Source organism: Malania oleifera, chromosome 2 (assembly GCF_029873635.1).
Source record: "Malania oleifera isolate guangnan ecotype guangnan chromosome 2, ASM2987363v1, whole genome shotgun sequence".
In the NCBI taxonomy this organism is placed as follows: Eukaryota; Viridiplantae; Streptophyta; class Magnoliopsida; order Santalales; family Ximeniaceae; genus Malania; species Malania oleifera.
The window spans coordinates 136,949,645-136,967,018 of NC_080418.1; the positions used below are offsets into that span (position 1 = coordinate 136,949,645).

Consider the following 17,374-nt stretch of genomic DNA (forward strand, 5'->3'; position numbering starts at 1 on the left):
CTCTGCCGAACAGTACTTCGGTGCGGTTATGAATGTACCATACTTCGAAAACCTGTCTATAATAACAAGTATAGACCCTGCGTCTCCCACTCTGGGCAGGTTGGTGATGAAGTCCAATGAGACACTTTCCCACGGTTTGGACGGTACTGGTAGGGGCTCCAACAGCCCAGCAATTTTCCTCCGCTCCACCTTGTCTTGTTGGCAAGTGAGACAAGTTCCAAGTGAGACAAGTTCGGGTATAATCAACCACATCATCATGCATGTGCGGTCAATAGTACCCATGCTTCAGTAAGGCCAAAGTGCGCTGCCATCCTAGATGTTCGGCCCACATGGTATCATGACATTCCTTCAGCAATGTCTTCCTCAGATCACCTGCTCGTGGCACAAAGAGCCGATTACCATGGGTCATCAGTAATCTATCTTCCATCCAGAACTGTCGTGCCTTCCCTTCTTCGGTAAGTTTCATTAAGTTCTGCGCAACTGGATCTTTGGCTAAGTTCTCCTTGATGCGCTCCCCCATCGTTGTGGTAATAGTACTTAAAGTCAGATGTGTTACCATTTGTAAGGCCGCCAGTTCGGCCTTTCTACTCAGTGCATCCGCGACTTGGTTCAATCGCCCCGCCTTGTGCTCAAATGAAAAATCAAATTCTGCCAAGAATTCTTGCCATCGGCCCTGCTTCGGTGTCAGCTTTGGCTGTGTGAAGAAATGGCTAACACCTGAGTTATCTGTTTTCACCACAAACCTTGACCTAAGTAAGTAATGCCTCCACACACAGAGACAATGTATCACCGCTAGCATCTCCTTCTCTTGAGCTGTGTACTTCCGCTCTGCTTCACTAAGCTTACGGCTTTCGTACGCAACAGGGTGCCCCTCCTGTACCAAGACTCCTCCAAGGGCGAAGTCTGATGCATCTGTCTGTACCTCGAAGGGTTTCATAACATCCGGAAGAGCCAGTACCGGATCTCTCATCATGGCATCCTTCAAGTCATCAAAGGCTCACTGGCACTCCTCTGTCCAGTTCCACCCATGACCCTTCTTTAGTAGTTCTGTCATAGGGGCCGTTCTCCGTGAATACCCCTCTACGAACTTCCTATAGTAGTTGACAAGGCCAAGAAAGGAACGCAACTCTTTCACTGTCGTTTGGATCTTCCATTCTTGAATTGCCTTTACCTTCTCCATATCCATTCTGATATGACCTTGTTCAATCACATAACCAAGGAATTTGATGCTCTGCTGAGTGAAAGAACACTTCTCTTTCTTCACATATAGACTGTTCCCTTTCAGCCTATCGAACGCCTTTCACAGATGCTCTTTATGTTCCTCCAGAGTGGAACTGTAGACAACAATATCATCCAGGTACACCACGACAAACTTGTCAAGGTACTCACGGAAAACCTGGTTCATCAAGGTACAGAATGTTGCAGGCACATTCGTCAACCCGAATGGCATCACCAAGAATTCATATGCCCCATACTGTGTCACACAAGTAGTCTTTGGCTCATCCCCATCAGCAATTCTCACCTGATAGTAGCCTGATCTCAAGTCAAGTTTAGTGAAGTACTTGGCGAGACTCAATTGATCAAATAAATCAGCAATCAACGGAATAAGATACTTGTTGCGCACTGTCACCTTGTTGAGCGTGCGGTAGTCTACACGCATCCGCAGGCTCCCATCATATTTCTTTTGAAACAGCACCGGTGCTCCAAATGGTGCTTTGGAAGGGCGAACATATCTCGCTTCCAATAATTTATCAAGTTGCTTCCTCAATTCTGCTAACTTTGGAGGCGCCATCCGATGTGGCCCTTTTGCAGGTGGTTTCACTCCTGGAAACAACTCGATCTCATGTTCCACACCCCGTAGTGGAGGTAATTCGTGAGGCAACTTATCCGGCATCACCTCCTTGTACTCATCCAACACCGCTTGGATGGTTGTAGGCACCAACTCTTTGCCTACTTCTTTATCTACCACCACCGTGGCTAGATATGTCTGCTCTCCCTTCCTCAAACCTTTCTTGAGTTGCATGGCTGAAAGGAACTTCCCATCGTCTCCTTTCGTTGCAACAGCTACCATGCACGGGTGATCTCCCATCAGACATAGGGAACCAGCTGAAGGCATCAGCATTGCCTTCGTTCCCTTTAGAAACTCCATTCCCAAAATGACTGGAAAGTCATCCAATGGAATTGCTGTGAAATTTACATGACCTTCCCACTGCCCAAGCTTCACAGTAACTTGCTTGGCTACTCCTAGAGTAGGTTGGGTTACAAAATTAACTGCTTTCATGCATCCTGTATCCTTCTCTAAAGATAAATTGAGTCTCCAAGCTTCTGGTTGCGAAACAAAGTTATGGGTAGCCCCGGTATCCACCATAGCGCGGGTGCTCTTCCCATTGATTCTCAATTCCACAAACATTAGCCCTCTGGCTCGTGTAACATTTGGGGCTTTCTCCTGCTTTTCCAATGCACTCACCTGCTGCATTGCACCTATCCTCGGGGTCTCATCTTCTTCCCCATCGTCTTCCAGTGCCTGTTCAGCAATGGAAGCCTGTAAAGCATTAAGTGATGCTTTGTGAGGGCACTCAAAAACTCTATGAGGACCTCGACACAAGAAACACTCAATTTACCCTTTTCCTTGGGTGTGTTGAACCCTCGAGACGATGAAGCTTCCTTTGAGGTTGATTCTTTATAGTCGGCTCCCCCACTCTTGGGTTTGCCTTTCTTGAAAGATTTTCCATTGTTTCCTTCTCCGCCAAATCCTTTGGACGAAGTGGTATTCTCCCCAGCGTAGTCAGTCAAGCGTTCTGCAGCAGCTTGTGCGGTAGACAAGTCTTGAACTCTTTGTCTATGAAGTTCAGTCCTTGCCCACAGTTTCATCCCCTCTAGAAAATAGGATAACTTGTCCTTCTCTAACATATCCCGGATATCCAACATGAAAGTAGAAAATTGTTTCACATATTCCCTGATCGACCCAGTATGCTTGAGGTCTCTCAGCTTTTTCCTTGCATTGTACTCAACATTTTCAGGAAAGAATTGGGCCTTGAGCTCTCTCTTCAAGTCTGCCCAATTATCAATTACACAGTTTCCATTTTCAATGTCATTGTACTTAGCATGCCGCCACAGTTTGGCGTCACCCACCAAGTACATGGTTTCAGTATTCACTTTCACCTGTTCTGAGGCCATCCTCACAGCGCGAAAATACTGTTCCATATCAAACAAGAAGTTCTCTAACTCCTTAGCATCACGGGCACCCCCATACGTCCTGGGTTCAGGTACCTTGGTCTTACTAACTCCTGGAATGTTGGAGTTCCCCATAGTAAGAACCATCAGATTCACCTTTGTATCCAGATCAGCCATCCGGGCCTGCAAAGTTTCCACAGTGTGGTGAAAGTCCTCTGACATTTCACTTGTCAAACTTGCTTGATGCTGCTGTGATCCCATCACTTCATCAACAAGTCCCCTTAGTTGGGCCATCTCGTTGGCTATATTGTTGGTTGTCTCTTCAACCTGTGCTTCTAGTACACTAAGTCTTTCGGCAGTATTTGGTGCCATGGTCACTTACCAAAGCTTCCCAAATCCAACAACGAAGGCAATCGAATTCACGTAGCACCTCAACCTTGGGCTCTCACCAAATGTCACCGACTTGGCTCTGATACCATATGTCGCGGTCCGACCATTTTCACACCGTTGTGATGGGGCCGTGCGGCGCTAGCTAAAGCACTCTTGCTTAACTAGTCAGCCTATCGTTTACCAACATTCATCCACAAAGCACTTTCATTAACATTCATTCAGATAGCAGCGGAAATAGTAATCAATTCATGAAAGTCGTGGCAAGCAAGCAGTAAATATTGTAGCAAACGTAATTCATTAACAAATCCTCCGTTGACATGTTGTACTTAGCGAGGGAGGCAAGTAGGCTAAGCACGTTGACGATTGCTAGTGAGTTTTACAATGATTGATGAACACTCACCCTCCCCTAAAGAGCTTTTTGGGCTATTCTCACTTTGGCACTAGGAAACATCAAAGTGACTAAGGAGTTATACTGCCTTATTTGGCTTACAATGAAATAAATGTTGGAAAATAACCCTACACTAGTATTTACATGGAAACTCATCCCAAACACACGAGGCAAGCTGTCACAGGCAAGCATAATGCCCTGAACAAGCTTAGCTCGTGACATTCCATACCTAGCCCATCCCATGCCCATTCTTAATTTAGAAAAAAAATTATAATTTCACCCCTCTCCTTATACTTTTACAAATTCATTTTTCCTCTCCAAAATTTTCCTATAAATGGGAAGCTCTCAACTTTCATTTTTCACAAAAAATTTTTAAAGGAAAAGAAGGATTAGTGAGTGAAAGAATTAGTGGTGGAGGAAGAATTTTTGCTATAATTAAAATTCTTACTCACCACTCTTTCCGATCTTATTTTTAAGAGATATTCATTGTGTTCGTAGCACAAGTAAAAGAAGAGGTAAGTAAATTTGATTATGTTAGATTTTTATTTAAAAGTCATACTTGTAAGTAAATTTCGATTATGTTAGTTAGTTTCATAAAATTCTCTTGAGTTTATTTTTACGCATATTTAATTATACTAGTTTTATTTTTAATGTACTTGCATTTATTTTTGAGTTAAGAAATGTTCTAAACCCCTCGGGTATTTTACATCATTAATTTCTATTTAAGAAAATATTTTTAACACGAAAATTGTGTGGTATGAGTTTATTTATACGTTGCATATTTCACAAAAATATGAGTAAAGATTACATGAGTTGATTTTTTTTTTTTTTACGTTGCGTATTTCAAGAAAATATGAGTAAAAATGAGATTTTCATGATATTATTTTAATTGTACAAATTATATAATAAAAATATTTTTAAAACCCCTTATGGCAAAGAAAGTTCAAAGTTACAGATGTTCGGTACCGCAGCTTAAAGTTTAAATGAATTAGAGTGCACCCACACTGTTTACAGACTGGTTTTATATGGTAGTAGATTTCTCCTGAGTGCACACTTGGGTCGGACCAGGATTTAATAGGGAAAATCTCACTTAATGATGATGTACGTTGATTTAGTTTGACCGGCCAGTCAGCTAAGTCCAGTTTTCGGACTGCACAACCTAGTCATGGGGGTAAACATGACTTACGATTAACAGGCCTAAGGGTGATTTTTTTTACAGCATATGTATATACATATTTAATTACGAGTACAAAGTTATTGATGATTTGAAGGTAAAGTATAAGTTTATATGAACATGGCCATTATTGTGCCTAAATGATGATTTAAAGGAAACGTATAAGGAAAAGTATGTATATGTATATAATTAAAAATTATAATTACAGTTTATAAAGTCAAAAGTTTAATTTAACAGTTATAGTATATGATTATAAAATTTTACTGTTGTAGTTGATGACAAAAGTTTTTATGTAGAAATTTTTAAATTTATATTTATTTTAAAAGCATTGTTAAAGTTATAGTATTAAATATTATTTTACGAAATTAAAATATTTTGAAAACTCATTTTGGCCACACACTAATAATAATCTTATTTACTTACTGAGCGTCGTCTCACTCCAATCATTATTTTACATTTCAGATCATTTTGAGGAGCGTACCAGAAATCTAGAGTAGCAAATGCATGGGCGGGAGTAGAAGTAGTAGAGTAGAATAAAAATTTAGTATAATACAATTTAGAATATATTTGTGTATTTTAAAATTTTAGAATTTTGTATTTTAATAATTGAAACATATATTTGTAATAAAGCTAATTAGTGTTCTAGTAATAAAAATAATTTAGATATATTTGCATCTGTTGAAAAAGTTTTATGTAGGAACCCACTCGGGTTCGTGTCCTTACATACGATGTATAGGGTTTGAAGACAACAATTTTGTTGCCGACTTGCTGTCGTTTCGACGAACCTCTAGGACACCTCATATACTAATCTCAGTGAGCCCTTTGCAATTCCGTGTATGATTCTCACTGAATGATGTGCAGAAAGAGAGAGAGCCCACTTTTTGGATATGTTGTTTCTTAGTAGCCCAGCTTTTTTAATTCCTAACTCTCTTTATAAATCATTAAGTCTAAAAAGATAAAATCAAAGCTTAGAGCTTACTATATCACAAATTAAATTAAATAGCCGTAAAAAACAGTGTCCTATCCAAAAGCATTAAGTCTAAAATGGATAGAATCAAAGGGTAGAGCTTACTATATCACAATTAAATTAAATGGCCATAAAAACAGTCCTATACCCATCTGTTCCAATGGGGCATCAATAAGACACTAACCCATCTATCCGATTGGCACAAAGAGCCGATTTAGAGCAACTTGTTACATGCACCAAAAAAGACCATTTCATATTTTCATCTTACCATAAGCTCTACTCATATCTAACTTTAGGGTAACATACTTTTTTGCTTGTTCTTAAGGGTTTAAGTAGTTCGAAAGGCACCAAAATTTTATCAATTATATGGTGTCCCAACAAAGCAGCATTAGACATTCCCGTGGTTTTTGGGTACAATTCTATCGTAGAGAGTTAGGTCAAAGCTAGAAGTTGACACATTAGAATGGAGAAGATTGCAATTAATGGGTTTTTTTAAAAAAAAAAAAAAATAGTAATAATAATGAAATGAAAAAGGGTGATTTCTAGTGTTATGGTACTGCATGGCTTATTTGTATGTAATAAAAATTACATTGGGAGCTTGAGAAACTTGAGTCGACCAAGAATATTAGGTTTCGACTAAAGCAAGACAATACTTGGGTATACAAGAGAGATGTGTTTAAATCCAAAGATTGGTTCAAAAAAATTTTGAAAAGTAGATCTAAAGTTAGCAACACAATTTTAAGTATCATATATATGCTAAAAAATATAGGGCAAGATTCTATGAAGGTCATTCATAAACAGTTTCTGAGGAAGAGGAAGTGAGAGCCATGGTTTTTGGGATGGAGAGGGATAAAGCTCCAGGACTGGACGATTTCAATATGACTTTCTTTCAAGATTGTTGGAAGGTGGTTAAGGAGGATTTGCTTAAGGTCTTGAATGAATTTTACGGGAATGGGATTTTAAGCAAGAGTATCAATTCCACTTTCATAACACTTGTACCGAAGAAGAATAAATCTATTAAGATTTTTGACAATAGACCTATTAGCTTAGTTTCCAGTGTTTATAAAATCATCACTAAAATGCTAGCTAATAGGCTGAGTAAGGTGCTTCAGAGGACTATTTTAAGGCTCAGGCAAATTGTGGATGTCATTTTGGCTGCTAATGCGGTCATGGAGGATATTTGGAGAAGGAAGAAGGGTATCATCTTTAAACTGGATTTTGAGAAAGCTTATGACAGAGTGAATTGGGAGTTCTTGGATAAGATCTTTGTGAGGAAGGGGTTTGGAGAGACATGGTGGCATTGGATTAGTGGCTGTTTGCTTAATATGAGCTACATGGTATATTAATAATTGGTGAGTCTAAATCTTGGTTTAAGGCTACTAGTGGGATTAGGCAAGGAGACCCTCTTTCCTAGTTTTTCTTTGATTTAGTGGTTGATTCTTTGAGATTTAGATGTTCTTCAAAGAGCCTGTGGAAAGCTATCTATCTGAGTTATTCCTTATTCATTCCCATATTAAATTCCTGGTGGGTAACAGTGGTAATATCCTGTTATAGAAAGATCCTTGGTTGGGGAATGTAGTTTTATCCACCTCTTTTTCATGCCTTTTCGCCTAGCTGAGGGCAGGATGAGTCCATTTCTTCTTTTGTTGTTGATTCAGGTGGTCCTTTGCCTTCTTAGGATTTCTACTCACGGATCATTAAATGATAGGGATATGAGAGAGTTGTCCTTTTATCTAATCTTGTTGAATAATTGTTGTTTTTCTTTAGAGGAGGATAAGTGGTCTTGGGAAAAGATACATTATTTGGCTTCTCTTTGGAGTGTGGGACAAGGAATTTTTAAAGGGTGTCCTTTTTTTATATTCAGCGCGATTGGCGTTATGTGTTGGAGTGCTAGTTCATGATGGTTTTTTCTCTTTTGTTATTTAGTCTGTAGGTTGTTCCTTTATGTTTCTTCTAGATTTTCAAGACTTTGTTAAGGAGTTAAGGAGATATCTTATTCCCCTAGATGTAAATTCTTATTCCATTTATTTCTTCTTTTATTATTATTTTTTTTAAAAAAACCCAATTTTTATGGAGGCTTTTTTTTTTTCTTCATTTTTTTTTTAATCTTCTCAAATTTTTTTTTTTATTTGTGGTGTATTTTTGTGTTATTGTGACATTATTTTTAATTTGTGCCAGCAAAAGTTCTTGAAAAATTGAGTTGATTTTTTTTTTTTAAGAAAAAAAATTTAACTCACATTCTTTCAAGTATTCAAAGAAAAATATAAATACGTGTTATTTTTAAATTATATCTCGCATGAGTTTTTTGTTTTTTTTTTTTAAGAATTTAACTCATATTTCTTGAAATATTAAAGAAAAAAATAACAAATAAATGCGTGTGTGTGTGTTTTTAAAAAAAATAATTAACACATATTTATTGAAATATTTTAAAAAATTATTATATGTTTACAATTGGTTACTTGTCAATGATCTGTAAATTAATCACATAAATTTAATTTATGCCTCACTCATCTATTTATAAACTAGTCAATCCAAATTTTAGCACATTTAAGTCTTACCATTTATAATTTGTTTTGTACCCAATTTACACATTTTTTGCAACCGCTTCTCCAAATTCTTAATACTGGATATTGACATTTACTATTAATTCTTAGTGGGATTATTTACTCGCTAATTGAATTAAATTAAATTGAGCTAAGATTTAAATATATAATTCGCTGAATAGTGGAAAGCAGCAACCAATAAACCCTAATTGCAACCCAAGAGACACCAAGGAAACATAGCAAATTGTCAGCAACCCGAATATGTTTGGATTGTGTGTGTAATCTATTACAATCAATCTCTTAACAGACCAATTTCTTTGGGTTTCTTTGCAATTGTTAGTTGATCTAACTCTGCTTCTGCAATGAAATCATGGTTCTGCTGCTAATTTTAGTTAGAATTTACGTTTCTTGTCACTAGGTTTTTTTTTTTGTAAGGTTAAACATTTCTCGAAAAGACTAAGTTTCAATTTTTATTTTTAAATTTCATTTATATGTCATTAAATAGATTTGATTCTCTATATTTCTTGTCTAGATGTCTACTTTGCAATTGTTGATTTGTAAAAGCATTCCTGAACTTGCAGAAGAGAGGACAGATTTAAAGCTTTAATGACATTTGAGCGATGGAAGGGATTGTTTTAAACTTAAAGCATACATATTTTCAATCATGGTCGATGCTCACTCGAAGACTTTACACCTCTTTCACTTACTCAAACCTCCATCCACCTCTTCCTCATAGAAAATCATCAAAACCCTTTTCTCATCCCTTATTTAGAAACCAGCTCCATTAGCCCAAGTTGGTTCCAATCTAGATTTCAAAGAGCCAACCCAACCCCAAGTCCCATCTATTTATCTCAAGAAATTGCCAAATGGGTGATGCTAGAAGGCCTCCTGCTGTTCCCATACCACCTGTTTTGATTGCTGGAAAGGCCGAAGTGTTTAGGGCTCTTGAAGCTTCACTGGGAAAATCCTTCAGTTCAAAGGAATTGACACCACCGCCAAACCCTTTAATCATAGTCATAAGGGGGCCTAGTGGGGTGGGCAAAGACTCTGTCATCAAAAGATTGAGGGAAGTTCAAGAGGGCATTCATTTTGTTGTCACGGCTATGAGCAGGGCAAAGAGGCTCGGTGAGGTTGATGGGAAAGATTACTTCTTTGTTTCAAAAGAGGAGTTTCTTTCAATGGTTGATAGGGATGAGCTTTTGGAGTCTGCCCTTGTCTATGGAGATTATAAGAGGGTCCCAAAGCCACATATCAGTGAGTATATGTCAAAGGGGTATGATATAGTTCTAAGGGTTGACATACAAGGGGCAGCAAAACTAAAATCCATATTTGGGAATTCTGCAGTTTTCATTTTCATTGTCGCTGAGAATGAAGCAGAGCTTGTGGATCGGCTAATCGATCGGAAGATGGAGACAAGTGACACTCTTCTTTTGAGGGTGAAGACAGCTCACGAGGAGATGAAGCATCTTAAGCAATTTAATTATGAGGTTGTAAATGCAAAAGGGAAGCTTGAGAGTGCAGTTAAGCTAGTGGAATCCAATATTGATGTGGAGAAAGCTAAAGTTCGGCAGAGAACTGCTGTGATATAGCCTATGAAGATCTTATTGAGCTGTTGTGATATAGCCTATGAAGATCTTATCCCTATCATTAAGGTAAATCTAATGCTTATGGTTTCTTGTTCTTATTCGATTGAAAAAAACAATTCCATGTTATTAGGAAATCTCCATCTTTAATGAAAGGCTGGACTCTGTTTTTTTCATAACATTTGCTCCCAACGATTATAAATTTAAGTGAGAGATATTATATTTATGAGACTTACAAACCATCTTTGTGAACTTATTTTTATTTATTTATTTCATATTTTTTATGTATCTAAGATTGAAGATAAAAAAGATGTCTAAATTCTTACATAAAGAAAGATTGTTAGGATTATAAAGATTGTTGATATAGTGTGATCCCTTCTTTCATGGCCAACAAATGGCTGTTTGGGTTGGTCCAAAATAATTAGTCTGGTAAACCAACAGAATGTAGGCATTCTATTTAACTAAACTCAGTCAACAAAGTCTCCGTTTCCTCATAATTAGTTACATGGAGTTGGTATTAGAAAAATACAAAACCGCACAAATTTGCAGCAATCAGGGCTTATATAATCCAATGATTACTAGCTAATAGCTATTCTATGAGAGACAATCATTGAATTTTGGTATTTTTTTTTTTCAAGCTTCCTGCTCCTTTTTGTTTCAGAATGAACAGCCATTTAATCAACTAAATGATTTGCCTTTAAACATCTTTTTACAAGTTTAACCTATATCTATATATATATATGACTTCTGAGCCTCACGACTCAACCCAGCGCTGGCACACGGCGCTGGTTTTTTTTTTTTTGGGCTTCTGTCTTTTATCAGCAGAGGGGGCCCATGCAGGCCCCACTGTTTTTAAAAACTGAACTCTCTCTAGCAGATGGGTGGGCCCCACAAATTTTTTTTGACATTCTGATTTTTACCCCTGCCCTCCTCTCTCTCAGCGAAGGTAGAGGTGCCCCATGCGGGCCCACTGATTTTTTGAATCATTTTAATTTATTTTTTGAACTCCTCCCTTTCTCTTTGGTTACATGCAGGCCCTACTAAATTCCTCTCTCTTAATTTTTTTAAAAATTATTTTTAAAAATATTTTCTTTTTTTAGTAGACGAAATTTAAAAATTCTAACATGAGTGAATTCCACTAAATAATTTTTTGAAAAATGATCCCAACTCAACTTTCCATCACTTTCTTTCTCAATACATTTGTAAATTAATTCAAATTATTAGTTCATACTTTCTTTATCATTTGTTTATATTTACATCTACTAAAAGTATAGAATTAATTTTAATTTATATTGTTCGAAAATATATAATATATATACCGTCTTACATTTTTATTTATATATAAACACATTAAAATTAGCATAAATGATTGGAAACGTTTTTAAAATATTCAATATAATATATACAGTACAACAAAATTTTTCTCCAATAAATATATAAATATATATACCATGTTAAATTTATGTTTGCATACATTATACACATTAAAAGTAGCATAAATGATTGGAAATATTTTTAAAATATTCAATATAAAACAAGACAATTTTTCTCCACTAAAATTATAGAATTAATTTTAATTAATATTATTCAAATTATATATATATATATATATATATATATATATACCGTATTACATACTTACTTTTTTGTTTACATATATTATATACATTAAAATTAGAATAAGTGATTGTTTTCTCACTTTCCTTCCACCAAAAAGTTCTAATATCAAAACATTACAATTATATATAAATACATAAACGCATGTAATTTAATAAGTGTTCACCATATATTATAAAAGAAAATATTTAAATTTTACTCAAATTTTACATTTTAAATCCTCATTCAATACTATTATGGTTTATATCTGTATTATTTTTCTCAATTAATTTTACATTTAAATTGATCAACTACAAATAAATTTATATCATATATACATTTCCATAATATTTTTAAAATTTTATGTACTGCATGCAATTTTTATAAATGCTATATTATTCATATGAATTTGTCAATATTTGTCAATTATGTTGAACAAATAATATAAAATAATGTGTTAAATTATGGTATTATTCTTAACACTAATTATCGAAATACTTATATGTGATAATTAATAGGGCAAGCCTTGGATCAACATATATATGACAATTAAAATCACTAAAAACACAAAAAAGTTATACCTAAATATTGTTTGTATTATGTGTTTTAAAGGTAATGTTTAATGAAATAATATATTCCAAATATGCTTTTTTTGTGCACCTTTACTAATAATAAGGTTTTACATTCAAGGTTCATGCTAAAATAATACATCGTTGCAATTTTATATTGTTAGGAATGATCTTAATATTTGGATTCTCTCATAGTCGGTGTCCATCATCATAATTCAAAACTCAAAGTCATTTGTTATTCTTGGGCAATTTTTATTTTGATGAAGATAGACTTAATCATTCCAATATCATTTACATATAATTCAAGCTTCTAATCTTTCTTCTTTAACTTGCCTCATATGTATTCGACCTTTCTTTTTTATTGTATTATCCCACCCACAAAGCATGGGCTTAGCAGCATTTTTTACTAGTTTAAGTTATTTTGGGCCTCCTTGTTAAATACCATTGAAAATTAAGAGTTTCAAGTAGTATTAAATAATTTTCCTTTTTGGTATTTCAGTTGGCAACTTTAGCCCCCTTTCAAAGGTCATGCACACGCATAAATAGTCCAACTGAGAAATGCAGCAACCTAAATAAAAAAATTATGTTTTAAGCTTTAGGTGATGTTGTAGTTGTAATTGGCACTTATTTCTTACTTCCATTTTTTTCTATCTTTTTTATTTGGATTGCCGTGATAAAATTAGAAGTTTTATCAGCTTAAAGGCTCAATCTCCCAGGTGTGATTGGCCTTTAGAGCGGCAATTTCTTCCTGCGTAGCTTGTTGCCAACAATCATGCTTGGCAGCGTATGAGTAGGAAGTGGGAATATCTAAATTGGACAATGCAGCAGTAAAAGCTGAAACAGAGTTACCAAAACTTGAAGATGGAAACCCATCCCTGTCTAGGGGTACAGACACTCGAGAAGAGTGACGTACCAAAGGCTCTAGAGGTGCTGCAATTGACTGAATCTAGAGCGTGGTAGGATCAGATATTGGATGAGCTACTGGAAGAGACTGTGGGTGGGGGTGCTGCGTATACACAATACCTGGTTTAAAACGAGAACTGACTGGATGAGGATCTAAGAATTGCTCCTCAAAGGAGGAGAGAATCACAATAGGAGAGGAGGGTACAGAGGACACATGAAAGAAATGTTGATTTCCAAAGAAAATAACATTCCTAGAAATGCGTGTACGATGTAATTTAGGATCATAGCAAACAAATCCCTTTTGACACACATTGTATCCCAAGAACGCACATCGAACAAATTGAGCAAATAATTTATGACGCTCATAAGGGGGTAAATGAACAAAACATACGCAACCAAAGGTACAGAGGTTATCGTAACTAGGTTGCTTATCAAATAAACGGAAATAAGGAGACTCCACGAGTAGGACTTGAGAAGGTAAATGATTAATCAAGTAGCAGTTTTTAGAGCCTCAACCCAAAACAAGGATGGAGTAGAGGATTCCAACAAGAGAGTACGAACCACATCAAGGAGATGACGATTATTCCATTCAGCTACTCCATTCTGTTGGGGAGTAGCAGGACATGAGCGTTGATGAATAATGCCTTTAGAAGCCAAAAATGCTTGAAACTCAGTAGACACACATTCACTTCCAGAATCTGTGCATAATGTCCTAATAAAAGCAGAAAATTGATTGTCAACATATGCTAAAAACTCAGTGAAAGTACGAAAAACCTCATATTTAGAGTGAAGAAAGTAGACCCAAGTAAATCTGCTATGATCATCAATGAAAGTCACATAGTATTTAAATTTTTCATGTGAACTAACAGGGGAAGGTCCCCAAACATCACTATGGATAAGCTCAAAACACTGAGAAGCATTACTAGCATGCAAAGGGAAGAGAAGAGTTTTGTTTTTACCAAGTTTCCAAGAGGTACACTCAAGAGATAAAGAAAAACGTTCTTTATTACCAAGTAAACCAGAGTTCAATACGTAAGATGAGATCTGGGTATTGGGATGACCCAAATGACGATGCCACGCCATACTAAGATCTGAAACATTATTACAAGCAAAAAACTTAATAGAAGAAATTGGAGAACGCGTTGGAACAAGAAAAAGTAGTGGAAACAAGTGCCCCACTTTAGGTCTCTTTGCGATCGGCTCCCCCGTTACTTGGTCCTGCCATTACCAGAAAAATTAACAACACAATTGTTATCAACTAATTGACCAACAGAAATAAGATTTGTGGAAAGTTGAGGAGCAAGAAACACATTAGTGAACTTAGAAGAGGCATCTCCGACAGTAGCTATTGGCAAAGAACTGCCATTGGCAGTTTGAATAACATATTGACCAGCGTAGGGCCGAACATGACGCAAGGTAGTGGGATTATTTGTCATGTGATTAGAGGCACCCGAGTCGACATACCAGAGATTAGTAGAATTGTTACCTTGGAGCCCTATTGCTGATAATGCCAAAATTAGCATCTATTGCACCATTTCAGGTGTGCAGTAATTCGCTTAAGGAGGTGCAGGAATAGAAAAGTCACCCGAAGAAGAGTCAGTGGTCGCAAAAGTCACTTTGGGGGGTACACTAATAGAAGTGTGGAATGCCTAGGCCTGACGATTCTACGGGCAAATACGACATTATTTGATAATGTGACCCTTCTTGCAATAAGAGCAGAATTTCTTGGAACAATTAGTAGCGATATGTCCAAATTTTTTGCAGCAAAAACACTGCAAAGTGCTAGAATGTGTAGGTAGTCCTCGTCGTTGAGCAGCATAAGCCACAGGGACAGACCCGAAACTACCATGAGATTGTGCTAGAGTAACTGGAGTACTAAGCCGTTGTTTTTCACGAAGTAATTCACCAAAATAAACATCCAGAGATGGAACAGGAGAGCGATTTAGCAGAGACGAGCAAACTGATTCATACTCGGGGTGGAGTTTCATAAGAAATTGATCATGACGACTAGTTTCATGAAGACGTTGAATAATGGGAAGAGAAGCCACAGGAACATCCGCAGTAACTAGATCAGAAGATTCATTCCAAAGAGTCAAAAACCCTGAATAATAGTCTTGGATGGAATGATTGTCATGTTGAAACATGGCAATCACATGCTCTAACTGAAAACGACGGGCACTGTTATCTTGATGATATGCTGTTTTTAAATAAGTCCACATGGATTGAGCGGTGCGATAAGGTCGCAAGTTGGGGACAATATGTGGCTCAACCGAGCCAAGAAGCCAAGACATAATCCAAGCATCAAGCACCGCCCATGAAGGACAAGCTGCGGACTCCTTGGATTTTTCAGGATTGGGTCCACAATCCATGCCATCAATATGACCCCAAAAATCTTTTCCCTTCAGAAAAAGTTCAAATTGGAAAGCCCACGTTGAATAATTGTTGCTTGTAAACTTGGCACACACAAGTGCGGAGTCTATGCTAAATAATGGAGAAAATCGAGAAGGCCAAAAAAAGCAGACTGTGCCGAAAGAAACAGACCACCAGAAAATCTAGAAGCCCAAATTAAACAACGCAGGTGCAAAGAAAAACCAAGAACAACCTCCCTGCACTAAAAAATTAAATCTTGAACCAAAAAACTGCACTAAAAATTAAATCTTGAGCCAAAAACCTGCTGTGCCGAGAAGATAAGTTCCAGAAACGGCAACAGAAAGCTGTTGCCTGCTTGCCGAAGGTCACAAACAGCAACAGAAACTAGAGAAATAAGTGGCAAACCAGAAACTTGCTGTGCCTGCTTGTCGAGAGTCACAAACAGCAACAAAAACTAGAGATAAGTGGCAAACTAGAAACCTGCTGTGCCTGCTTGCCGAAAGTCACAAACAGCAACAGAAAACTGTTGCCTGCTTGCCAAGAATCACAAGGACATAAACTGGAGGAATAAATGGCAACCCAGAAACCTGCTGTGCCGACAGCCACGCAGCCACAGAAGTACCGAAAGAACAGAGAAAAAATTCCAGAAGAGAAAACAAAACCAAAACAGCCACGAAACCGAGAAGACAAAAAAAAAATAGAAGGGAAAAAAAAAGCTAGCAGTCGGCTGGTTCTGATACACCATGTCAAATATTTTGTGAATGGCTGAATGAATTGGCCTTGAGTTCTGTATATTATATATAGACTTTACAAGAATGCTATACATGGAAAGTAAATAAGGTCTAGCGTGATTCTAGCCCTATACAAGTAAACTATAATCTGTCAAGCCCTATACATGTAAACTAAATATATGCTAACTGTACAAAATAATGAATTGAAATATAAGGAAATAAATGTGGGCTTAAGTAAGGAAAGAAATCTTTTGCTTTGCTGTTTGCTGTTCCTTTGACATGAAGCACTTATTAAGAAAGAAGAGTATTTACGGAGAAATGTACCATAATGAAGCCAGAGTCTGGCTTTGCACATATTAGCCTCCTAGAGAAGATAATTCTGTCTAGAACTCTTTCCAATTATCAGTTTGGAAGTTCCTTAATAAAATGCATCTGTCAAATCTTTGAAAGTTTAGCCAAGTTATATATAGTTAGTTGAAATATCCGTTTGCTTGCCTGTCAGCTGAATGTTCCTATTAGCCAAGAAATATGTTGTCAATGGAAATTGTGTTTTGATGTCCTTGAACTTGCATATTTGTCTCACAACACTTCTTAGTTGACTTTGCTGGTGCATTGCATATGAAGTTAGAAAGAAACTTGGATTATTTATGTGTTTCACAAACAATAAAATATCTAGTTAGTTGTTTAAAATTTCTCATAACAGTTTAGAAATTTCATATATTTGACTGAAGCTCCATCATTATATGCTAATTTTTATAAAACATGCAAAATGATTCTGAAACAGACTTCTTATTCATTGTGGAGTTAAACTTGGCTTTTAGTCTTTAAGTTATTTCAGTGTAGAAAAGATAGAAATGCTTCATTAAATATGTCGTGTCAAAAGGGCCTTAATTGCTGGACTTGCACTCACCGGTTTCTTTAGCACATTGTATTCCTTTTAATTCATTTTTTTTTAATTTATTATTAGAAACATATGCTCATAAAAT

General features: G+C 36.4%; 1 protein-coding gene across 5 annotated transcripts in view; it reads left to right on the plus strand.

Annotated features, from left to right (window-relative positions):
* The window catches only part of LOC131149710 (guanylate kinase 2, chloroplastic/mitochondrial-like), a 37,704-nt gene that overhangs the window by 17,530 nt on the left and 2,800 nt on the right, over positions 1–17,374 (plus strand). For 2 of the 5 annotated variants that reach the window (XR_009135285.1, XR_009135286.1), the window contains 2 exons: positions 9,218–9,890; positions 9,981–10,288. Coding sequence is in view for 1 of the 5 variants with exons in the window: in XM_058100404.1 (XP_057956387.1) it covers positions 9,503–10,225 (723 nt within the window). In the remaining 4 variants the exon portion in view is untranslated. Of the gene's footprint in view, positions 1–9,217; positions 10,401–17,374 lie in introns of those variants that run through there. The other 3 variants (XR_009135283.1, XR_009135284.1, XM_058100404.1) reach the window with 2 other exon arrangements.